The sequence below is a fragment of the Gymnoscopelus microlampas genome (assembly GCF_963454915.1).
Source record: "Gymnoscopelus microlampas genome assembly, chromosome: 21".
Taxonomy (NCBI): domain Eukaryota; kingdom Metazoa; phylum Chordata; class Actinopteri; order Myctophiformes; family Myctophidae; genus Gymnoscopelus; species Gymnoscopelus microlampas.
Window position 1 is genome coordinate 15,455,932 of NC_139958.1, and position 27,193 is coordinate 15,483,124.

Sequence of the window (27,193 nt, forward strand, 5' to 3'; positions counted from 1 at the left end):
CCAAACGTTTAATGTGAAGCCACATGACATGAATTTGGCAACAAATTAATTGTATTAATATTTTATTAAACTCACCAAGAATTTGTTGCCTTTTTATTTGGACATGTATTCATGTATATAATTAGGATGTAAATGTTATATTTAAATGTGTGAAATGATCAGAGTAGAGCAGCATGTGTCAGAGCTCACCTCAGTGTGATTTGGTGTGATATACAAGGCATTTTCTCTGGGAATTTGAAATAGTTTGACTGTGCTAACTGGCGTCCCCTTTGTTGAAAGGCAAATGTGGTCTGGTGGTGATTTTGCTGGTGGGAGGGGGGGGGGGGGGGGGTATGGGGGCAGCCACTAGAGGGAGAACCTACAGGAATGGAATGAAGTGCTCAGAGATGGAGGTGAATTGCTCTTGTCGTACTTCCGCTATCTTTGCTGGCACTGGCTGCACTGATGTGTTGTGGAATTTAATGTTTTCACATACTGCAGACAATAAACTACTATTACTTGCTGGAAGTAGTGGCTTCTGGTAATTTAAAAGTGCATGCAACCTCTTTTCTTTTAATGGCATTTTATTTGTTATTTCAGAGAGACACAGTGAACAGAGAGACTGAATTGCTGGGAGAAAGAGGGGGGATGACAAGTAAAGCACCTTGAGTTGAATTTGAATCAGGGTCTATAGGGACTAAGGGCTATACTTGCTATATATGGTCTGTGCTCTTTCTCTGTGATCCAAAGGGACACCCCCAAACCCGTTTAATGATAAAATAAAACATAATATTTACATAATAAAACCGTAATATTCATTAGATGGACATGTGTTCAGAGGATGGCCTTTCAGTTCTTGCCACCTTATTGTTGGTGATGAACACGCCTGTGACCTTGCTGCAATCTATCCTTAACGCCAAAGTGCAAACCGCTACAGAGACTACTATCTGGTATTATGGTTTTATGTAAAACCCTGTGAGTCCCTGTGAGTTCAGATGGGTCCAGGTGAGTTTTGCCCTCTCCATATATGATACACTGTAGATGCCATTTGCTACAGGAAGAAGGATGCTCTGTTATAATTTGCAAAGGGGGGGCCTGGCTATTCAGTTGTTTATTTTTATTGCCAATTTATTTGGAGTCTTCTATGGATTCATATACAGTATATTGATAGTATATTAGAATACTATTTGCATTATCTAAAGTCTGGCAGAGGAATATCTGTTGCAGAATGCAATAGCCTTGACTACATTTCGAGGAACATATCTGTTGATTTTAGTATTTTATGTTGTAGAAGATAGTGCTCATATTAGAATGATAATTTTCAAGTTTGGGATCTTAACCTGGATGTAGTGTACTGTTGTATTCAGATATTATATGTACTTGTACCTAATATGGAGCTGGCTGTGCAGTAGATTTGGAGCTAGACATTGACCTGACCTAGATCTGGACCTGGATGTACTGTTGGATCTGGAGATGGATCTGGGTGCACTACTGGTACTGTAGTTGAGGTAACTGGTCAAGGTAGAGATCAGTTTATTGTTGGCACTGGATCTGGGTGCACTGTTGGAGCTGGCGGTGGGTTCATAATAGAATATTATGAACTGGAAACTGGAACGGCGTCTGGTTTGGAGGTAGACTTCTACTTTGTTCAACATGCTTTCTTTCTTGTTCTTCAAGAACTGATATGAGATTTGAAGCAGGGATCCTAAAAGTGCCATGTGCGCAAACTCTCACACGACTGACCACAGCTACGGTGTGAAGAACAATACCCGTCTGACTTGAGTGAAGCAGAATTTGTCCCTCTGCACACAGAACCAAATGCATGTCTTGATATTACACATGGGACTTGTTGCAAACGGTCCATTATATGAGCTGAGAACAAGGTTTTATTCAGTGCCCCATAAAGATGTTATTATTAAGACTCAGAGCGAGTAGATTTTGTCTACTTTTATATAACATTCAGGGATTTACACAGAGGCTTTAATGTATACTGTACCAGAAGCACATATAATAGTGCCATCTGATGGTGTGAAAATACCTATGGTAGATATTCTTAACCAGCAAGATGACCGTCGTTTAGCTGAAGTGCAGACACTTATCTGACACATGATCTTTGGATATTTATAAAGCCAAGGCCCCTGCTTCATTTATTCAAACAGCTCCATTACCAGGTGGCCAGTCTGCTAGGCAGACAGGCAGCCATTCCACTTCAGTCTCTCCAGCCATAGCAGCAGACAGACGGCCAGGCAGCGTAGAGGCAGGCAGTAGGGATGGCGTCAGTGGAGAGTTTTTAGCATGAGATAGGATTCTTGAAAGCATCTATTTTCATTCATGGATGCCACGGCCCTTATCAGTTGCCAGGACACTTTGTGAAAAGAGTGGGGTGTCCGTGAATCACTTTTGGCTCTGTTCATCATTCCGAGACAGAGGGCACTGACATAAACGTGTAATTTATGCTTTGGCGAAAAAGGCGTCTTACAAAAATGATGCTTTGTTGAGAACCATATCGAACACCACTTTTTCACCAGGGCATTAGGCTTATGACACAGGAAGCCATCCCGCCCTTGTAGGCAAGTGAGGGATCATGGAGGACCAAAGCCCCTCACGTGACAACAGACCTCATACTAAAAGCTTAAGACGTCATCGGATGGCCGTGTGACTTGCCAAAAAGCAGTTATTTTTACAGCAAAGTATAAATTGGTCTTAGCAGAATCCCAACTACACCCAGTGAGTGGTAACACTGTACAATTTCTCTCTTTGAATCATACATCACTTCCAGAGTTCTGTCCACCCCCACATTGCCCTCCCCCCAAAGCCTTAAGGATTGTTGTGAATCCACCTCACAAAGTTCAGTCTTCAATTGTGTTTCTGCTAAATCGAATGACAAGGAACATTTATAAGAAATTGAATCATTTATAGCAGGATAATGGCATCTGATGTACAGTAGCACAAGAGATAAATGAAGCACCATTGAACTATAGCAGAGCAGTTGAAGAGGACTGTGGTAATTATTTCATCTTATCTAGTAAGATACTGTACAGTAATCAAATCATGAACATAACACAATTATTGTTTCTAAAATATAAAGACCAGACATATTCACCCTATTTTCCAAACACTATAGAAGGATACTTGTTGTAAACATTGTCGTTATTAACCGATTACGCCTGCATACTTCTTCGCACAATGAATAGGGAAAATAGCTTGTAGATCTGCTATTTTCACTGTTTCTGACAGTCTTTTAGCAATTTTCAGTTTTTCACCTATAAAAACATGCTCAAAATAGGTTGAAAGTCCATTTTAAAATGGCATGGAACTGTAGTGACACACACATCAGTGCTTCAAAGCCATCTGACTTGAGCAGCACAGACAGTGTGTCACTCTCTTTGCCATGGGAGATGAGTCTGTATTGAACAAATATGACTTCTTCACTCTGAACTCTGAATTGTCTCTTGAAATCACATCAAAGTGTTTTGCACAGTGACACAAAAAGTTAGAACATTTCAATTTGATAATTGATATCACATAATAGGCAGTTGCTAAGGTCTAATGTGCAGTTTATAGGGTCTAATATGCGGTTGCTAGTGTAAAATAGTGTTTGCTGGGTCTAATAGGCGGTCGTCGGATCTGTGGCTCTGGACAACCGGATCTTTGTACCTATCAGTCCTTGTCGCTTTTATGCCCATACAGTATATGGAGATCGCTGATGTCATCAGTATATGCCCATATATGGGAATGCCCCCTTTGTGCCCATATATGGAGCTGACTGATTTGTTTGCAACGTATGCCATGACGACACATAGAGATTAGACAACACACTCCATATTTGGGCGTAGCTGTATTGGGAGCTCCTTATGGTTTAGTCAGAGCGTGACGTCAGACGTCCGCCGGCTGGCCGGCCGGCCGGTCCTCCCTTAAGCCAATTTTAATATAGGATAGGATTGGATATCATGAGCAAGGTGTCATGTAATTCTATTCTCTGAATCCTACGCACTGTTGCTGATATGTTTGTTTGTTTGCTTACATTGTTTGTATATATTTATATATTTATTTGTGTATTGCTCTGCAGGTTCTACTGGGACTTGGTAATGCTCGTCATGATGATGGGGAATCTAATCATCATTCCCGTGGGAATAACCTTCTTCTCGGAGCAGACCACCACCACCTGGCTGATCTTCAACGTGGCCTCGGACACCATCTTCCTGGTGGACCTGGTCATGAACTTCAGGACGGGCATCGTGAACGAGGAGAGCTCGGAGATCATCCTCGACCCCAAGGTCATCAAGATGAACTACCTGAAGAGCTGGTTCGTCGTGGACTTCCTCTCCTCCATTCCGGTGGATTATATCTTTCTAATAGTGGAGAAAGGCTTCGACTCGGAGGTGTACAAGACAGCCCGCGCGCTGCGCATCGTCCGCTTCACCAAGATCCTCAGTCTTCTGCGTCTGTTGAGACTCTCCCGACTCATCAGATACATACATCAGTGGGAGGAGGTGTGTATACGTACTTACTTATGGGTGTCGAGGGAGTTTGTGTATACAGGTGTAGAGGGATTGAGGGAGGTTGTTTATACGTATGGGTGTAGAGGGAGGTTGTATATGCAGTACATACGGGGGGGGCAGAGGACAGAGAGAGAGAGAGAGAGAGACCGAGGTAACATGTAGATGCATGTTTTCTGGCGAGCAGGGATTTAACCTTGAAAATGTCATGCCTTGGTAGAAATACAACAAACAGGAACTGTCAATGAGCAAATCGGTTGTTAATATACTACGTAATAATAATGCCACTTTAAGCTCAGTGATGGCTGGAATCGTTTTTCTTTCCTAAATGCAATGATATCTCAGAGGGAGCACCTCCCAAAATCCTTTTCTTGTAAACTAGTATTCATTTTCTCAAATGGGAAACATGAAACAAAACGAAATGGAAAGGAATGATATCCAGAATGATATTTTCTTATGGGTGCCTTGTATTCAGAGGGGTATCTGTTGGACGAGTCATTTTTGTGTGAAGATACAACAAAGAAGTTATGGCTCGCTGAACACGGCTCAGAATGATTCATCATATTTCCCTCTCTGAGTCACACCATTTAACCCATTCAATCCGGGAACGCATCTGTGTCATTATTTTTATTTCTTTGGCTCTTCAAAAATAGCAGATATACGAGCTCATAGTGCGGCACCGAGTGCCACGCTATGAGCTTGTATATCTGCTAATTTTGAGGGAAAAAAACATGAAAATGCGTGCAAATCTTTGAATAAAGAGCCTATATACATTTTTTACTCAAATCTTTGCTTCTGGGGGTCCCTGGAACAAAATATTTTCAGATGGGGTGGGGGTCCGCAGACAAATACATTGGGTGGTATTTTGAGTGGTCCTTGACATGAAATAGTTTGAGAACCACTGATATTATAGAAACTTAAGTAAAATACTGTTAGGATTTAGAAGACATTTGTAGAATCCCCCAGAAGCAAAGATTTTAGTTAAAGATGTTCGCTTGAAAAAATACATATATTGAAAGATTAGCAAAAATGTTCAAAATTTTTATGAGCTTGTAGATCTGCTATTTTTAAATAGCCAAAGAAATCTAAAATTACGCAGATGCGTTCGCGGTCTGAATGAGTTAACCTGACTACAGCTTGTCTTCTGTTTCCCTCTAGCATTTCCGTTACATCTATTGCTCATAATGATCACACAATGCCTCACACTGTGAGAGAATGGGAATGCTTTTTCATTTTATTTTAAATCCATAATAATGTGCACGACATGGCTTGTGCAATACAAAGGTCAGAAGCTAATTTAAAATCTTTAGCCAGTAATTATGTCAAACCCAAAGAAAAAAACAAGACTGTTTGGCCTGCCTGCAAACATTTGTGCCAAATAAGCGAACATTCTATCTCACTCACCTGATTAGGTTAGAATAGTGGTTCTCAAACCTTCTTTTGATAATCGTGCACTTAAATTGTTTTGTTTGTTTGGCTTTAATTGATATTCAAAACTCACTCAGGCCAGGTAAAAACATGATGCAGTCAGCTGCTTGTTTTTTTATTGGCGGGTGGCGGATGTATATTGGCAATTTGCTGTATTGAAAGAAGATATATTTATACGATTTTTCAAACCTGTATGTTAGTTTCCAGATTTAACTGATTTTATTAATGTGGGATAAATTGTTAATAAGCAATATCCGACTAACACAAAAGAAAAATGAGGTACCCCAAAGTAGGCTACCCCTAGGGGTACTAGTTCCCTCATTAGAGAAACAATGGGTTAGAATAACATGGTTTAGGAAAAATAAAATCTACTGCAATGATTGATGGTGGAATAACACCAACAGCAATGACCTCAACTGAGACTCACACAGAGGCCTTTAGGTATAGATACCGTGTGATGTGTACACGTCTACTAAACCTTGACTCCAAAGGTTTGCCAAGGACTACTTGTCTGCTTGTATATAAACTCCTGAATGTTCATGATGACCCACATGGTCATTTTACTGTTGAAATAGTTTCCTCCCACCTCTGCCTGTGCTACCTCCTCTGGCTCTGATCCCAGGCCAGCCCCTCCCTTTCCTGTTGTTTAGGTCTACGCTTTGTCTCATTGGTTGTTGAAGCAAAACGCTCTCTCGAGGTTGTTGTCAGGGCTCACAGGGATGTGCTTACAGTAACAGTATACATCCCTTTGCACTACTGTATGTTTACGTACTTTCATGGGTGTGTATCTGTGTGTGTGTGCATCTGTGTGTGTGCACACACACACACACACACACACACACACACACACACACACACACGCGTACACACATGCATACTTTAAGGGATGATCCGAACCTTAACCCATTCAATCCGGAACGCATCTCTGTCATTTTAGATTTCTTTGGCCATTCAAAAATAGCAGATCTGCAAGCTCATAGCACGGCACCGAGTGCTGCGCTACGAGCTTGTAGATCTGCTATTTTCTTTTTTTAAATCTTGAAAATGTGTGCAAATCTTTGAATGTATATATTTCTAAGCGAACATTTTGTCAAAATATTTTGTTCCAGGGACCTTCAGAAGCAAAGATTTACAGAGTTACAAATGTTTGTTTTAAAAATATATATATTCAAAGATTTGCACAAAATGTTCAAGATTTTTCAAAAAATAGCAGATCTACAAGCTCGTGGCGCGGCACTCGCTATGAGCTTGTATGTATATCTGCTATTTTTGAATACCCAAAGTATAAAATAAGCTAATATAGCTAAGAATTTAACACAGTATGCATGCGTTCCCGTATTGAATGGGTTAAAACTTAAACTACATACTGTATATAGAGACTGTCATTTCCTCGGTGGTGTTGTCTTGTCTTGACGTGTACATGTGGGGGGAGTTGACCATACATTTCACACATGAGGTGGTACATCGTGCCCAGCTGTGTGTGGTGTGGGAGGATGAGATGATGATGGCATGGAGCCTGGTTTGAAACAAGGTTAATGGAAATGCGCTGCAAGCAGAGCCATATAAGGGGACTTGCGTCACCTCCGTTTACTTCATCAGGCCAGGTCTTCTACAGCATTGGTTCTCAAAGTGGGGTCCGGGGACCCCCAGGGGTCCTTGAGGGAGTTCCAGGGGGTCCCCAGCTAAATGATAGATTAGGCACCAAATGGACTCTTATGTGTCTGTAACTCTGAGAGTGTACAGATGGAACCAAATCCATTTGGTTCCATTTGTACACTGTCAGAGTTAAATTGACATAGATTTTACAATATAATTTGCGGTCCAAGTGATAGAAATGCCATTAAATGGGGGTCTGTAGCCCTAATGCATGTCAATTTGGGAGTCCTTGACATGAAAAAGTTTGAGAACCACTGTTCTACAGAGCCTTCTATTGGCGAATAGTGACAAAGCCCTGTACTGGAAGTTTACGGAATGCACTCTGGAGTCTATGAGCGGTTTGTCACTATTTCAAGTTTACATGAAACACGTGATCGGCGCTGTTTCTGCCCCCTCATTGACATAACTCTCCAATAGAAGGCTCTGGCTGCAAGCGGACAGACAAGCAGCAGCAGCAGCAGCAGCAGCAGCAGCGGTACAGTAGATACCTGAAGGCACTGGGGGCCCCCATGAGGTACTTGAGAGGATTCCCAGGAGATCCACATTTGGCCGTGACCTAATGCATATCAAACTGGGGGTCCTTGAAATTCTAAAAGGTTAAGAATCACTGCCTTAAGGCACTGCAGTCTTTCTCCCATTCTCTCTCTCTCTCTCTCTCCCCCCTCTCTCTCTCTTTCTTTCTTTCTTTCTGCCATTTTGTGTTTCTTTCTCTGTCTTCTTTCTCTCATTTTCTATGTCACACTTTTGCTCTCACATATGTATATGTCACAGTACGATTGTTTCACCAAAGGAGGCGCGCCACCTGAAGGTGACTTGAGCCAGGGGGGTCACCGTGCCGAGCACTGTGAAGCGTTGCAGAGCGATTCTGTCCCGATAAATCATCCCCCCACCCCCTTGTCTCGGTACCACCGAGACGTCATTTCTTCTTTTGACGAGGGAGCACTCCTTCTGACTGGATCTTCAATGCACATCGACGTGTGCATTTTCATCGACTGCGTTGCGGCTTGTGGCGTGTGTGTGTGTGTGTGTGTGTGTGTGTGTGTGTGTGTGTGTATATACAATATATATATAAATATATATATTTTTATATATATATATATATATATTTTAGAGGAACCATATAAAGATGTGCTGAATAATGCAGGAAATCAGATTCATTCAGATCAGATATAAGGTGTAGGGAGGGAAAGGGCACACAATGAAAAACAAATCTCCAAGCTGTCACAGCACGTTAGGCTGCAGGATTAGCACAGTAATGGAGAGGGAAATGCAGTCCCCTTCTGTCATAATGGCAAGAAGCAGTGCTGTGTCATTACTGTATTTCAGCCTTTACTGAAGTCAGCCAGCCAGCCAGCCAGTCAGTCAGTCAGTCAGTCAGTCAGTCAGACACACATTCAATCAATCACAGTCACACTAAATCTTTGATTTATGCTTTTGCATCAAAATAACGACACACGCATCAATGCATTTTCAGATGAAAATACTTTTTTTTTGTTGACAATTTGCCGCTGAAGCAAAAAGTAATCAAGCAGCCCGCATTTGTACCATTATTTTGCCGCCTGTTTGGGGATCTCCCGTGGCAACCCGTCCATCCATCTAAACCAGTGGTCCCCACTGGCCCACCCATCTGACCACTTTACATGGCAGCCGACGTGTGCATTTTCATCGACTGCGTTGCAGCTTGGAATAATGAACTCATGTAGTATATTAAGTTCCTATTTATCAGTATCACAATGAAAACTCATTTCCAAGGTTTTAAAGAATACCATGTACGTTTTTATTTATATATATATATTTATATTCATAATTATCATAACATAATTATTTGGGGGCCCACTTGGAATACCCTCGAGGGAATCACTGATCTAAAAGATAAAGAAGCCCCTAATCTTATCAGCATTGAACCAGGTCAAACGGTCATCATCCATTAACCTTGGTATGGCTGTACTACCACTCTAGCTCATAATCCTGTTAACTCTGACACGGTAATCTTTGTTAAATAACACTCAGGATTTTTCCTTATCCAGTCGGTACGCTATCTATTTTCATTCATTGGTACTCCACCCAAAACAGTAGCAATCCTAGAACACCATTTCCTTTGAATCGAGAATCAAGGTTTATTTGTCACTGCTCATACAGGTACAAGCCAATCCTTAAACACCATATCCTTTGGTGTTCTTGTGGAAATATTGTAAGTAGGGATGGGACGATATGAAAATTTCATGTCACGATTACTGCGACCAAAATAATTGCGATTTATGATATTGCGATAATCAAAATAATTCTTAAAACTCTTAAAATGTCACTTTTGTTAAACACTTGAACCCCAGCCATCCTTAGTCTGGGTAGAACATTTTCCAAAAAATAGCCGATCTACAAGCTCACAACGCATAGACAAAGAGATTAAGAACGTTCTTCATTCACCTGTTTCCTAGGCTGTGTGTTTTCCACTTCCTGTCGATTTCATTGGATATCATTGGTCATCTGACCAGTTTCATTGGATTTCATTGGATCAAATCGACAGGAAGTGGAAAACACACAGCCTAGGAAACAGGTGAATAGGTGCGTTTTACCAATTCTAGGGGGTTTAAGTGGTACCGGATATGCAGCTCGGCAAAGGTGAATTGATCCCAGTGTATGACGGAGCACAATCTCACGATAAATAATAATCTCTGTGATACGATTATTGTGAGCGTTTTTTATCACGATAAACGATAATAACGATTATCGTCCCATCCCTAATTGTAAGTATGATGCTAGTATGTAGAGGGACACATAGATTTGCTATATTTGGCCGTGTAGTAGAACATGACAGGTGTGATAGTCAAATAGGGGTGGGGATGTGGGGACTCAGTGTGTTTTGAAGTTGGTTCCTGCTCTCTTTGTCTCCATTCCTGTTGTGTGACCAAAGAGGTTATCCTAAATGAATAGTGCTTTTATTTATATATTTAAATAAAAAACAAAAAGACACACACACACACACACACACAGACACAGACACACACACACACACACACACACACACACACACACACACACACACACACACACACACACACACACACACACACACACACACACACACACACACACACACACACACACACACACACACATTGTATAGATACATTTACATTTGAAATTAAATACAAATTAAAAGGCGGTACCAGACATCACCATAGTTGGAGTCATGCCTTTGTGGGACATTCAATATTACGGCTTTGTATTTTATATTCATAGATAAACAACAGTTAGGCTGGAGAATCCTCATGGCTCATCACAACTATCAGACCTCCTGCTAGGTCCCAGCTCCTGAGCCGAGCCTCATGTTGGATCCCTGCCACCAGGCAGGCTATGTCGCAGCCTCAGAGATGGCCCATTTCTTTTGTCAGCTGTAGTATCAGGCTTCACCTGATGTCATATTAGATGTGTGATGGATTTTTTAATCATCACAGGACACCAATTATTTGAGAAATCTTGCATTAAATGCAGCCTGATTGTGATAATTATGTGATGATTTCTAGCCTACTGAATGAGTCAGCACCAAAGTAAAATTGCTAAATAGACTTAAAAACAACAACAAAACACACACACACACACACACACACACACACACACACACACACACACACACACACACACACACACACACACACACACACACACACACACACACATGCGCGCGCATACACACACACACACACACACACACACACACACACACACACACACACACACACACACACACACACACACACACACACACACACACACACACGCATACACACAAAAGAAAACGTGCATATAGTGCTTTTGTGTTTATTTGTCTAGGTCAGTAGCTAGCTAGCCTAGTACACTATAATGTTAAAGGTAAAGTCAGAATTAAAGGCAACTGATCCATTTAATTAGCGTGTAATAAATGGGGCTCCGCATCTTTAAGGATCGCCGTTCTACCTAGGTTAAGCCACATGGCTGATTCATGACTGGGCAGGTAAATTGATCTTTAAGGGGGAAAATGTGAGCCAACTGACCTGGCTATCTAGTTCACTGGGTAAGAACAGAAGAGGAGAGTTTAACCGCAGCACATTAAGGTATACAGTATCTGCTGTGACGGCTCAGTTAGTTAATTCTGACAGATGCAACCCCATTTTGTAGTCGGTTCAAAACAAGTGATCAGATACTGTCAGGCTGTCAGCGTGAATGTTGTCTAAGTCTTTTGTGCTAGAGTGACGCTACAGGCTGTCTGCATGAATCGTCTCTCTCCATTGGTCACATTGATCTTCCTTAAGGGTTCTTCACACTGGTCAAGGTTATTTTGCTCAACATCGCACCAAATTAAAGGCGTACTCTACAAATGAAACATATATTTGAAGTTCGTCTTCCTCACATGGCAATCGTTTAAGCCAAGAACATCATAGCTAGATAGCTAGATAGATAGAAAGGTAGGTAGGTAGGTAGGTAGGTAGGTAGGTAAGCAAGCAAGCAAGCAAGCAAGCAAGCAAGCAAGCAAGCAAGCAAGCAAGCAAGCAAGCAAGCAAGCAAGCAAGCAAGCAAGCAAGCAAGCAAGCAAGCAAGCAAGCAAGCAAGCAGGCAGGCAGGCAGGCAGGCAGGCAGGCAGGCAGGCAGGCAGGCAGGCAGGCAGGCAGGCAGGCAGGCCGACCGACCGACGGGCAGGCAGGCAGGCAGGCAGGCAGGCAGGCAGGCAGATGGACCATTATTGATACTGGGGAAATTCAGGTGTCATCACTGTACTTTCATTAGACATGAAACAGTATACACTGTAGATAGAGATAACTAGAGAGATACAGCTAAGATGAAAAAATATATATTTTAATTAAATTACATTTAGATTTAAAGTTTGACCTGGCAATCTGCGCTAGAACTGACTGCAGTGTCAGCATTATGTAACTATTAATAAATATAAATATAGGTACAAGACAAGTCTAATGTACAGTACAATCGATCTACAGTATGTACAGTGTCAGCCAGCTACACAGTGGGTACTGTACTGTATATGTACAGTCACTCAACAGTGAATATAATGAGCTATAATAAGCTGAAGCTCAAGGCAGGCATATCCTAAGCAAGCATCTGTTTGTGAACATCCCAGTAGTCCATGTGCAAATGTGCCAGGTCAAGTAGGAGTCATGAAACCAAGGCCACAACAGAACGTATGGGGGCTTGGCTGTAGAACTGGAAGTAACTTGGAACTTAGAGGCAATTGATCAAGATTGCAAATATGACCCACTAAATCTTGTATAATATTACGTGCAATTACTGTATTTCATTCTCAATTTCTGAATTCCCATTATTATTCTATTAACCACCAATTTTCAAAAACAAATTCCATGGCCAAAATACTGACACCAGAGTTTAAGTCGTTAAGACGCAAGAGACACATTTGGAAATGAAAAATGTTTATTTAGTGACAGTAATGATGTGGATGCATGAATCAAAGGTTTGCACTACATTACAGTGAGATGGAGGGTTTGGACGTACAGTAGTGAACAACACAGGGGCCATGTCCAGGTCACTGTGTGATTTACCAGACCATCTGAGACGAGCTTCTGTGCCAAAGTGGAGATTAGGTTGTACGGAGTGCCTTGCTCCACCAAGAGAGAGAGAGAGGGGGGGAGAGAGAGAGAGAGATGGACCTGCCCTGCGAATTTCAGACTTGGGATTCATGAGAAGAATTTATTTTAATCTTTCTCAGAAAATTCTAAATGGGGCCGGGGGGGAGGGGTTTGCACATTGTGAGGTTATGGCCACAGGGTTAGACTTATACCATCCAATGGCAATGCAATCCAATTGTGAGGCTGGCTAAACAATAGGACCCACTGACTATGTAAATGTGGTCTTTAAAAAAGCATAAGCTAAAAGTGTTGTTTGAATTCCCTGTAGGCCTACAGTACATGTTCCAGTGTATGCAGTTGTCCCCTAGTGTTCAAATGGATGTCACTGCACATGAACACAATTTACCACAATGACAAGGCACTGGCAGCAGAACGTGCATTGAACAATGACAGGCTAAAGTAAATACCTATTCTATTTCTGTAAAAATACAAATAAAAAACACTAGACTTTCACAGCAGAGCTATTAGAACCTGGACGCTAGAGGATAAGAATTTAAATAATTTCCTCTCAATGGTTGGAGGAAACGCACAGATGTGTGCAATCATGTAACCCACTGTAGAAGTCTCCTATACTGGAAATGATGCATTGGAGCCTAGCTGTGTGTGTGTGTGTGTGTGTGTGTGTGTGTGTGTGTGTGTGTGTGTGTGTGTGTGTGTGTGTGTGTGTGTGTGTGTGTGTGTGTGTGTGTGTGTGTGTGTGTGTGTGTGTGTGTGTGTGACACGTTTGTATGTAGATGCCATACCTATGGGCTTTTGTTAGCGTGGGTAGTTATCTGGCTCTAGCTCTCCGTGTGTGTGTGTGAGGCATGCTGTACAGGGCAAAGATCTTTCTTGTAACGTGTAAGAGACTTGCAGGCTGCAGGAGGCTAAAGACCTCTGTCACGCACCTCAGCATGTAACGGTCTGACTCTGCCTGGTCTTGACATAATCTAGAGGAACTCTTTAGCTTTCTCAACTTACAGTCAGTACAGGCCAGGGGTTATTTTGTAATGTAAGTAATAAATGTACAAATACTTTAACCACTTAAACTCTGTACCTGTACTTAGTTCACTGGGGTCCCCCAAGACTCTATATACTACTAGGTAGTATTAGTATTTTGCTCTACACCAAATCTCTTTGCCGAAAATAGCCGATCTACAACCTCACAATGCATTGCGTTGTGAGGAATAGGGATGCTTGGTTTCATGTGGTAAAGAAAATGAAAAATATACTGTATGCTGTATAGCCTACATTTATTACACCTTATACTGTGTGTCATTACAGTAACACTGGTTCTGGACTTGATTTATACTGGATTTAGATTTCACTTCATTAAATATGTGAAGTGAATTAAAACACTTATATTTGTCGCCCAGATAATATGAATGTGGTGTTTAATTTGATTTAGCAAAATAGCAGCTCACATTCTTTTGGGAGGGTAGTTCTTCTTTTGCTACAGACATTGAGTCATTAATTTTCTCCAAAGGACATTCTCTCTCCGCCTTTCTCTTTTGCCCTCTCTTTCTCTCTCTCTCTCTCTCTCTCTGTTGCGTGTACGTGTGTGTACTTGTGCACACACACACACACACACACACACACACACACACACACACACACACACACACACACACACACACACACACACACACACACACACACACACACACACACACACACACACACACACACACACCCACACCCACACCCACACACAGGCCTTGCAGAGTAAATGAACTGGCTTGATCTTGATTGTTCTCCTTGAAGATCTCCTTTTCGTTCTACGTTGTTGTCCTCTCAGTGGCAGGACATGTGCTTCTGAGGGAGAACACATTGTGCCTGGAACCGTGGTCTGGTTCAGTTCACCATGGGGGGGGGTTCACCCACTCTCGGCCCTTAGGGACGGCAGAGAGGGGAGGGGGGGATTGTTCAGCTCCCTCACACTCCGCTGACTTCAGCAGAACGATTTTTTTCTCTTCATCGCCAACAGATTTAACCCATTTTCTTTGCCAATCCTAATGGATGTCCTTCTGTTAGTTGGTTTTGTTAAATGCAGCAGGAAATGGGAAATGTGTGTGGCCATATGGTTTATTGGTTTAGAGAGTAGAGATTTAACCCATTAATGTTAAATGGATTGCATTTATATAGCGCCTCCAAAGCGCTTTACAATTTCACATTCACCCATTCATTCACACAGTGATGGCAGAGGAAACCATTTAGGATTTTAACGATTGCGGTTCTTGAACGATTCCCTCATAACGGTCCGATTCCTTAACGGTTCCCTTTAATTATAATTATAATTGGTTCATAATCCTATAGGGAGTTCCAAATGGGTCCATTTGGTTCCATTTGTACACTCTCATAGTTATGGTGGTCTGAGAGTTTGAGAACAACCAGTATTGTAATTGTATAGCAGACATGAAGTCCACATGCCAGCTCTGACGGTGTGATAAAACCGGTTCCAGAAACGGTTCCAAAATATGTGATGGAACCTCAATGTTGGATCCAGTTCCTCCCGATTCCTCCAGGTGGTCCCCAGCTAAATGATGGAGAGTTGGTGACCAAATGGATCCTTATAGATTTTTAACTCTTGAGAGTTAAATTATTGCTAAACATCTGCATTAGCCCAGGGCTGTCTTCAACAGTTTTGTGTTCCCGTGTCGAAAGCTATAGGAAGCTATAGGTGAACAATCAATGTAACAATTATCGTTTCATAATGACCAAAACAAGAAAATGTAGGTTCTCATTATGATATGATGAAGGCCACTCGCTCTCAACGTGGGGTCCAGGGACCCCCAGTAGTCCTTGAGGGTGTTCCAGATGAAACCCATGCAGTTTGTTAGTTAGGAACCAAATGGATCTTTATGGGATTGTAACTCTGAGAGTGCACCAATAGAACCAAATGGACCCATTTGGTTCCATTTGAACACTCCCAGAGTAGATTGGGTCCAACATATATATGTATACAGACACGTATATATATATATATATATATATATATATATATATATTAAAAAAACATCATATCAAATGGGGGTGGCCTAATGCATATCAAATTGTGGTCCTTGACATTTAAAAGGTTGAAAATCACTGACTGACAAAAGGAACAAAGTGTATTAAGTGTCTTGCTCAAAGAGAAAGGTGAGTTGGGGGGAACACGGAGAGGGGGGGACATGGAGAGAGAGGGACAGTGAGGATATTTTCTTTCAGAAGACAGAAGCTGATAGTTGATACTGATCAGTACACCAGTGCTGTAGATCTTGTTACTTGGTCGTCCCTCGGGGAGAGTTCTGCTGCACATGTCACTGTGGTGGTTTGTCAACTGGGGGAATCTGTAGCGCCCATCAGTGCCATTTCTAGAACTGTTTCATGGACCCTGCAGTGTGGATAAGCAGTCAGTCTTGTCTTGTGTGCTATCATTGTCTCGTTTTCTCTAAACGTCTCTAATTCACTCATGCACATTCATTTATTTAACCACTTAAACCCAATATACTTAGTGGACCGAAGTCCCCTTGGGCTCTCTATGCTTAATGCTAGTATTTCCCTCTACGCCAAATCTCTTTGGCAAAAATAGCCGATCTTCAAGCTCACAATGCGCCGCAACACGACACTTGTAGATCTGTTATTTTCTCAGAATGTTTGCCCCAATGACGCTAGGGCTCAAGTGGTTAATCAGATTGATAAATAAAAGGGTCCATTTGGTTCTTAGCTATCATCATTTAAATGGAGTTAGGACCGCACTTTGAGAACCACAGGTTTAATTATGACATTTTCACTCTCTGTTTGGGTGTGTGGCTCACCAGTACTTGACAGCTGAATCAGGAAACGGCTTGTTCACTTTGGGTGACTGCATTGTTTTAACGATGGAGTCAATTAGGATTGAGGTCCCTCTGATGGGACCCATGTGGGACGGGTGTCATGGATGCTAATAAAAGTGCTGAATCACTCTCTGATCTCCAGTCAGATATTAACCCCCGGCTGGGAAATCTAAGCACTGGATGCACGATGGTGGTTATTGCTGCAATTATGCCTCGATTGATATTGATTGTCTCTCTGGCTCACTGCATGCATTTGTTTTGTCAGTATAGTGTGGGACTTACTTAGTTATATGCTCTCTATGTGGGAATACTCTCTGTGTCCCTGTCAACATCACATATAGGTATTATTATCTATAGCTGTGTCCTTAATCTAGTGTAAAGAGTTGTGTGTTGGAAACATGCAATGTGGCACAATGTGTTTCACGCAAAGTCAGTAGCATTACAAAAAAAAAAATATAATTAACATTATAACATTGTAATACAAATGTGCATGGAAAAGAAGCCAAAAACCTACCACTTTCATACAGACTGTGAGGAAGACGTCCCATTCCCAAGTGCGTTTGCCTTATTATGTAACACCAGCATCACTTTTCCAAAGAAAGGAAACGTGGAGAGACATTTAGATAGACATTAGATAGATATTTTAATATTTAACAGCCCCTTCAGGTTGAATAGCATTATAGTATGAAATGCATTTTATCAGCCATTGGTTTCATGCAATAACCTTTTAAATTGTGCTCAGTGTTGCACCTAGAGGAAACCATGCCACAACAGGATTACGTGGGACTAAGGGGGAACCATGGCACAACAGGATTAAGTGGGACTACCCTCTATCCGGCTCCCATGAATCACCAGCGACAAATAATATGTAGCCTTTTTAAGGGTTTTATTAAAATCCTGTATCTTCAGGGTGGGCTAACAGGCAAAACAACTAACAAAAGGAAAATAAAATGTATCTAATCAGATTAGAAGTAACTAACCTAACACCTAATCAGAACACAGGTGAAAACCAGATCGACATAAAGGCCACTTCTACCAAACCAATGAACACATGCAGATTGGTTGGGAGTAGAGAGAGGAAAGCCTGCTGGATGCACGAGCAGGGGAAAGCCATCATTTTAACCCATTAAAACCGGGAACGCAACTGTGTAACCACTTGAAACCGCTATTTTATACTTTGGCTATTACAAAAATAGCAGATATACAAGCTCATATTTTGAGATGGGGGTCTCTAAATCGGGTGCATTTCTCCTTTCCGACATGTCGCCTTTCCGACGTTGACGAACCCTATACCTAACCCTAACCCTAACCCTAACCGCACGCGGAAGCCACTAGTCGGAGTGGTGAGATGTCGGAATGGAGAGTGAACACCCTCTAAATCCTAACAGTATGTTGCTATATCAGTGGTGCTCCAACTTTTCCATGTCAAGGACCACCAAAATTATTTGTATTTGGCCGCGGACCCCCCCCATCTCAAAATATTTAGTTCCAGGGACCCCCAGAAGCAAAGATTTGAGTTGCAAATGTTCGCTTTAAAAATATATATATTCAATGCTTTGCACACATTTTCATGTTTTTTCCAAAATGGCAGATCTACAAGCTCATATCGCGGCACTCGGTGCCGCGCTATGAGCTTTTAGATCTGCTATTTTTGAATAGCCAAAGTATAAAATAATGGTTAAAGTGGTTGCTTTCCCGGTCTTAATGGGTTTAACTCCCCACTGGAAGGCTTGAAAAAAATCTGCTCCCTGGAACAACCGGCACAATCAATCATCCACCCATTCAATCAGCCACACACACACACACACACACACACACACGCACACGCACACGCACACACGCACACACATGCACACAAAGAGAGAGAAACATCAACAAAATGACACATACACAGTGAATATTAAGAACACATACAACCATACAATGAACAAACTCATACAACCTCATGGTCGTAACGTCAGTCCTAGGTTAACATAATAGCTGCACCTCAACGTAAGGGTGTGGTGCTACTCTAATAGACCCCTTAACAGACGACGTCACACTGTTAAGAACCAGTATGCGCGCGCAGGCCGGCACCAAATGAAACCCATTCTGTCATGTCTCGCTAGGACGTGCCTCACTAGCCAACACACAAGAGGAGGTTGAATGAACTGAAACCAGCGCACCCCGAAACAATATGTTGGGAATTGATTGCATGAAACAATCACCTGTGCGTCCAGTCTCAATGTTGGTAAACACATAATTGGTCTATACAGTACATAGGCCTCTAGTCGGAGCATTCGGCCGATAACAACCGAGCACAGTGTTATCTCAGAGTTCCATCTGAGCTCTAATGAAATCAGCGCTGAGATACCTAAGTATTGTGAGCAGAGACCGTCCCCGAATCAGCTTTATTGTCACATCACAGGTTTACAGAAGTAAAAAAGTGGGTGAAATTAGTTTTTTGTGCATAGTTCACATCGTATCGTTATTTCCATAGAAAAAAAGAAAGGGAAGGGGGAGGGGGGATCAAACAAGTGAACAAAAAAACCCCAAAGAAGAATAATTTAATCATAGAGTATAATCCAATCTTTATCTTTATCACTGGCTGCTGGTTAACCTCGGTCCCAGCCTCACTCATCTGCGAAAAGAAGAGCCTGGTCACGACCTAAAGCATCGAGTGTCTAGGAAGTCCTGAGTGGACGGATTTCCGTTTCCCCCGGAAACTATATTTTTTGACCAATCACAACACTCGTTTCATTCACGGAGAATGTTAACAGATTTGTAAAGCATCAACGTCATTTCCTTAGGCGGTACTTCCGCCAAATTAAACCATTTCCGGTTGTCAACTTCCTAGACAACCAACATCCCAGGTCTTGCCCAGGGTGGCTGCTGGTGGGGATGACAGCTAGCACGGTTATATGGTTATAATAAATACTTGATCCATGAATACAAAACTGCTTTACAAAACAACACTCACAACACCCCAGCATCCCTATTCTGGGTGGAACGTTTGCTGAAAATAGCAGATCTGCAAGCTCACAATGCGGTGCGTTGCAACGTGTTGTGAGCTTGTAGATCGGCTATTTTCAATGAAGAGATTTGGTGTAGAGGGCAAAAAGAGCACACCAAGTACAGTTGCAACTCAGGTCTGTTTTACTAAGAATAGAGGGTTCCACAGAAATGTGGTCAATAAAGCATGAGCTCAGTTCGGGCTCTCCCCAGGCTGGCAGAGGGAGAGTAGCGCCCAGGATTACAGCTTAGGCATTGGCACCGGGTGAAAAAATGGATTACAAAAATCGTGTTTTTTTTTTTGTCATTGCTTGGTTGCTGTTGATGTTCTGTGACATAATGCATGTCGCATTGTGAGCTGTGATTTATTTGGTCTACTTTCGAGGGGACATACTGTACTGTACAATTATATTTTTTACTTTAATCAGTTTTTGAAGCTTATATTTTTTTCTATCCACAACGTTTAGGAAGCTCAAGAAATTAGTACAAGAAAGAATGTCACTACTTTAACACATCGTGTGCCAGAGGTTTATTAAAATAGGGTACAGCTAGTGCCAGCATATCTTCCATCCACTTACTGTACGCTGATATGTTGCGTGTTGTAGAAGCCCCAACGAGGACGCGCATGTAAACAAAGCCTGCGTGCGAGACGGCGGAGGGTCCCGACTAACGCCTGGAACAATAATATTTCTAACGTGATCCTCCATTGCAGAGTGATCACCGAAAACGGCTCATTTCCACACGTTAAAAAGAAATAGGAGATATTAAGCTTTTAGTCAAGGAGTTAACATTGGATCCACATGCGGCCTCTCATTCTTAGAGACTCCTTGGATGATCCCAAAGTTTTGTTAGAGCGCCCCACGTGGGAAAAATATATTAAAACAAAAATGGGCCAAAAACGGTCCGGACCGTTTATGGCACATAACGCATAGCTTCTCAAAAACGGTCCGGACCGTTTTTGGCACTCAATGTGTTAACTGTAATGTCGTGGCAGCTGTATTGTAAACACAGGAGAGTAACCCTGTTGTAGACATAAGCTTACTGTATGTCTTAACCACTTAAACCCATACTTAGTTGACCGGGTTCCGCCAGGGCTCTATACTAGGTCCGCTGCTTTTTCCTTCTACAACAAATTTCTTTGACGATCTACAAGCTCACAACGTGTTGCACAGCGATACGTTGTGAACTTGTAGATCTTTTATTTTCACCAAATGTTCAGCCCCAGAATAGGGACACTACGCTTCATGTGATTAAAGCTTTCGGTTTACCTTTGTTTCATTTCCTAAACATTTTGATCCATATGGATATTTGTGAGCTCATCAGAATGAGTCTACGGAGTCTAGGGATTCTGAACGGGAGGAGTAGGACAGAGACGCTATGTCCTCCCGTTGAAGGCTCCTCACTGGCAGGTGAGAAATGTGTGGCGAGGATTAATTGGCATAATAATTACTAAATTGGGAGGAAAACTATAAGAAAGAAACCGCAGTGTTCAACCTCTCACTCAAATCAAACTCGTGGCACCCGACTAAACATCCACAGAGACGTATAAACACCACAAACCTTTCACAACAAATTGCGTTGGTCCTCTAAAAAATAAGTTATTTTAAGAGCACTACGTGTCTGGGTTCTGCCTCTTATCTGTTGTGCTCACTCCTACACATTTATTTAACCTAGCACAATGGGAGATAAAAAATTGGTCCTGACGCATCGCTGTCTCAGCACCACCGTGTTGAAAAACAAATCAATAAAGGGTACGGTGCAGTGAACTGTGGAAGATATTCTCAGCACAATTTATCATCTAATAGCATATTTTGAATTGCTTTACCCCTAGAGACTGACCCCTCCCCCTTGGCTAAATAAAACAAAAACAACACCAAAAAAAGGAAATTGTGAGTGAGGGTAACTGCGGACTGTTGTCCATCTCTTATGGGAGTCCCCCAGTGATTCCTATCCCTCTGATGGATGGCGTGTAATGGTACAGTAACCAGACAGAGGACAGATATAGACCTGGGGAGGGCTAAAGGTGATAAGTGCAGAGATTAGGCTAATCTGGGTTACTTCTGTTCCTTGGTTTATGTGTGCCTGTGTGTGCGTGTATGTTTAATGTGTGGCTATATATGTACTGTATGTGCACATGCAGGGGGGCGTGTTTGTTTTGTATTTGTAGGCTATACAAAAACTGCTAGTTGGAATCCCTGGTAGACAGGTGAAGACGGAACCTCTCCCAACTGGAACCTCTCCCTAGTACCCCAGATTGACTCCTGAATTTCCATAAGGCACATGATGATGAGGCCTTGTTTGTTAAATTAGGTTGGGACGGGGGAAACTGAGATACTGTAATGATGCCATGCGTCAATTAATTCATTACCAAGTAACTAGTGAAGCATTAAGTCTCTCATCTCCGGAGTTAATGTTCTGGGGGGGGGGGGGGGGATTTACTAAAGGGAGAAATGATAGGTCTCTGCACACTGCTATTACATGAGGTAGCTAATGTAGTAGAATGAGCCCTAAGACAGAAACATTATTTTATACTTTGGCTATTCAAAAATAGCAGATATACAAGCTCATAGTGCGGCACCGAGTGCCACGCTACGAGCTTGTAGATCTGCTATTTTTTGGAAAAATCATGAAAATGTGTGCAAATCTTTGAATATATATATATATATATATATATATATAATATATTTTTAAAGCGAACATTTGTAGCTCAAATCTTTGCTTCTGGGGGGTCCCTGGAACAAAACATTTTGAGATGGGGGTCGGCGGCCAAATACATATCTAACTAGAAAATGTGCTCCTCGGAGCACAGGTCTCCGCCAGTACTGTTCCTGATTAATCCTGTCTTACTGTACCTCACTTCAAAAGATATAAATGATCTTTTGAAGTGACACACCTATTTATAGGTCTCTATTTCATCATGCGTCTCGCGAGCCAATCAAAGCACACCCTTTCAACATATTGTCACGTGTCACGTGAAGCTTGACCAATGTTAGCTTGGTGGACACACGGAAGGACGAGAACGAAAACATAGTCTCCTGGCGGAGACAAAAATGTTTTCTAAATCCTAACAGTATGTTACTTGCTATATATATACTTACTAATGGGAGGAATATAGCTCTCTGCACTGCCATTACATGAGGTAGCTAATGTAGTAGAATGAGCCCTAAGACAGCGTAACCATTTCTGATGCTTTTCTGTGCACCATTACAGTATATGGCTGCACTGACAATACGGCTCCAACAACGGCTGTACCCACTGTCGTGAAATGTTAACCACTTAAAATCCGGCATCCCTATTTTGGGCATCCAAAAATGCCCAAAATATGCCCTTGAAATTTAAAAACAAACAGAGAAAATCAATAATTGCAGAAATAGCTGATCTGCAAGCTCACAACGTGCTGCAATAAGTAGTGAGCTTGTAGATGGGCTTATTTTCACACAACACTGTCGTACAACGAAGTATAAAATATGGCTTTGGTGAAAGTGGTTAAAATAAATGAATGCATATGCATTCCTAGAATACAGTACAGATTATAATACATGTGTTATGTCCCTAGAATACAGTACAGATTATACTACATTTGTTATGTCATGGAGTTAGTCATATTGTTACAGAAACATCTGTTGTGAGACCCTCTCCTTTGTGGTATGTGTTGATGTACATCTGCACATCCAGTACGGTGGAATTAGTCCTCTGCATTTAAACCGTCCTATAGTATCAGGAGTAGTCGGCACTGCTCCCGTATCACAAGGGAGCAGTTAGGGGTTGAGAGTGCCTTGCTCAGGCACACTTTGAAACACAGACCAGAGACCTTCTGTTTCCGGGGCAGCCTCTCTACCCATTCAGCTCTGGCCCCACCCTGCATGGTTCTTTAGAGGTTCTCTCCTGGATTTTCAGCGTAGACACCTCCTAATGGCTCTATATAGCACCAGCAGCCGCGTAGCGTGGAATCTAATGTTGACCGGGCCAGGATCTTGTCGATCGTCTATTTTCAGCGAATGCTTTCCCCACAATAAGAGAAAACACACTAGTATTGATCCCTGAGGGACTCCGGTCACCCATATGGGGTTTAAGTGGTTAAGATAGGCGCTATATAGGACCAAAAGAGGTTCCCCTATGATTGTGAGCCAAGGAAGTTTAGTGCGAGGTTCATTAATCATAGCACTCTATATGAGGAAGTGCATGTCACTGCTTTTTCGTACTGTATGCTGGTGGGTAGAGTTCATCTTGCCAGTGTTTACAGGAACGCAGTAGGTTAGGCTGTGCAATCCACTCAAATCCCTCTTGCACTAATCTTCCCTGACTGTCTCCTCAGCAAATAACACAGGCCCCCCTTCCTCTTGTTCTCTCTCCCCTCTGCTGCCTGCTTGCCAGCAGTCTGTTGCTCTCTCTGTGTATCTTTGTCTCTCTTCATATCTCTTGAACCCTACCAACATTTATCTTTCTCATGCTTCATTTATACTCCCCTCGTAGGACGGTGTCACATGCCAAAAATAGTAGATCTACAAGCTCACAATGAACGTTGTGAGCTTGTACCGTAGGTCTGCTATTTCCGCTGCACGACACTTGTGTGCAAAGAAGTATAAATCAAGCTGTTGCCTGAATTGTTCTAGCACGATGTCCTGTTATATGGTGGCTTTCACTTTCATTTTGAGAACAACTTTGTTTAAAGAACAATCGCAATTTTACAAATACAGCCTGGTACTGTATAATCGGCCTTTGGGTTTTAAAATACAAATAAACACTGTTCATATCATAAAAAAAAATCACTTAACAATACAGGAAAATAAATATGAAAATAGAGCGCTTGAAAATCCTTCATCTCACCATCACCCAGATTCGATTGCTGCAGCTTAATCGTTTAATTTAAAGCTGCAATCCGGAAATTGTTTTAAAGAATGAAACGGTGATGGCTAGGAAACCGTTGGACAGGTACTGTAGTACTGCCTGAAGTTCATATAAGCGCATAATATCTCCCCTTGACAAGCGAGGATTGAGTAGTAGAAAAATTCGAATCCCGGGTCGGACATAAAAGGTGCAGATTGCAGCTTTAGCTCTCAGAGTTTAACTGTATTTAAATAAACATTCTGTATTTTGCTGTGTATGACGCAGGCCCCTTCACCACAACTGCACGACTACGCACAGATTGCTAATCTCTACACCTTCCTGGAATCATGATTTGGGATTTAGAATAGATCATTCACTTCGTACGTACTAACTCTAACTGAAAGGCTTATTTTATGTGTGTGTGTGTGTGTGTGTGTGTGTGTGTGTGTGTGTGTGTGTGTGTGTGAGTGTGTGTGTGTGTGTGTGTGTGTGTGTGTGTGTGTGTGTGTGTGTGTGTGTGTGTGTGTGTGTGTGTGTGTGTGTGTGTGTGTGTGTGTGTGTGTGTGTGTGTGTGTGTGTGTGTGTGTGTTAGTGAGTAAATCTTGTCTTAAAGCTCATCTCCATCAATCAGCTTTCCTCTTTATCTCTCTTTATCAATTACTAATCCAGCAGGTTCCATCTTGACTGCAGGGTAGATTGCAGTTAATTGGAGGAGGGCTCGTCATTCAATCTTTAATGAGCTTAACTAGTTCTCACCTGTTCCAAACCAATTACTACACTATAAGCTTGTTTGGGAAATCTAATGAGCTGACTAGAATCCATGTTTACCCTGGATGAAAGCATCACTGAGCCCAAGTACTCTACCGCAATAGCAGTTATGCATTAACATGGTCCTTTAATGCATTCCCCCCTTCAGCCTATAGTATTACTGTACATCATAATAGCTCTTATTAACACATTGAGTGCCAGGTATTATCATCCAAATCATCCTCAGAGTGCCAGCGTTTTTACCGTGTCTTGGCGATGTTTAGACAGCTGCAAAAGCCACAACGAGGACCCGGATGTAAAAAAAAAGTATCCGGGCGATGGGGTAGGGGTCCGTCTATCGACTGGAACAATAACATTTCTACCGCGATCCGCCATTTTAGAGCGATCGCCCGTCGAAAATGGCTGGTTTTCACCACAAAAGTGTTTTCCGCCCCAATGAAAGATCCTATCATTGGGACGAATGGACGTCCGTTTTTTTTGTGATGATGTCACATCCGTCCACATCTTTTTACAGTGTCCTAGGATCATTCCTAAATTGCGTTAGAGCCCTCTTGTGGAATAAAAAAAAAAAAGAAAGAATTTGCACGGTTATGGCGCTCGACGGGTGTATTTGCAAAATACGTTTTTGGCGTAAAAACGTAGATCTACGTTTTTGGCACCCAATATGTTAATGTAGTATCACTAACTCACACAAAATACAATACTTTACATGCTAGAGGATAATCAAACCATCCAAGAAACAAAGGTAATATAAATACAGAATGTAATAACATACAGTAAATATATTTGATGCATCACTGATAAGTTCTACAGAACCATTCAAAAGAACATTTATGTCCAAAAATAGAATCACTCACTCTCTGCCATGCATTGCAACCAAACAGAATAAGAATATCAAATGATTGGCATGCTGAGTGTTGGCTGATAGCCCGGCCTACAAATCCATGAGATGTCATGCCTTCTCTCATCCTATAAATATTTTACATGTGGTAATTTTTTCTCTGCTATAATTAGCATGGTAGAATGGATTCTGGGGCCTGTTTCTGGGTTGTGGTGGCATGCAGCTGTGCCTGGGGTAGATGTTGGCGTGCTTTAGGTTTCTCCCTGCCCTTGCCGCAGTTATCTCAACGTCTGTGTCTTAGTGCATCATAAGGCCTCAAGACATTGATTTAACCACTTTCAACCTGGTGTTCCTATTTTGGGTCATGTCATAACAGCCGAAAAATCCCCCCCCCCCCACCCACAAAAAAAGCCACATAAAAGAAAATCTAAAATATGACAAGGTATATAGGGCTTATAGTGCTTAACAATGTTCTTGCAAAACACAAGTTGGATTTCTTTACTGTAATAGAAAAGGGTTAGTATTTTTATTTATTTACTTTTAAAGTACTGTATGGGGATGTGAGTGTGGAATATTGAGCCAACAACACTGTTTTAAATGTAGCCTTGAACCTTCAAAAACGATTAGGTTACTTTTGATTGTGCCAGCAACTAGCAGGTTCAGTAAGCTTCACTGTCTGACTGTGAAACATGAGTACTATAACAGCTTGCTAAATAAATATTGCACTGTACAGTGATTGAGATGCGTCCAGAGATGACAAGCTTGTTGCCTACATGT

At 41.9% G+C, this 27,193-nt stretch overlaps 1 protein-coding gene across 1 annotated transcript in view; it reads left to right on the plus strand.

Moving 5' to 3' along the window:
• hcn1 (hyperpolarization activated cyclic nucleotide-gated potassium channel 1) overlaps nt 1-27,193 on the plus strand; it is a gene marked incomplete at both ends in the record, with an annotated part of 103,730 nt that overhangs the window by 5,407 nt on the left and 71,130 nt on the right. Inside the window, one exon of the mRNA XM_084046604.1 lies at nt 4,049-4,472. Coding sequence (XP_083902730.1) covers nt 4,049-4,472 — 424 coding nt within the window. The remainder of the gene's footprint in view (nt 1-4,048; nt 4,473-27,193) is intronic.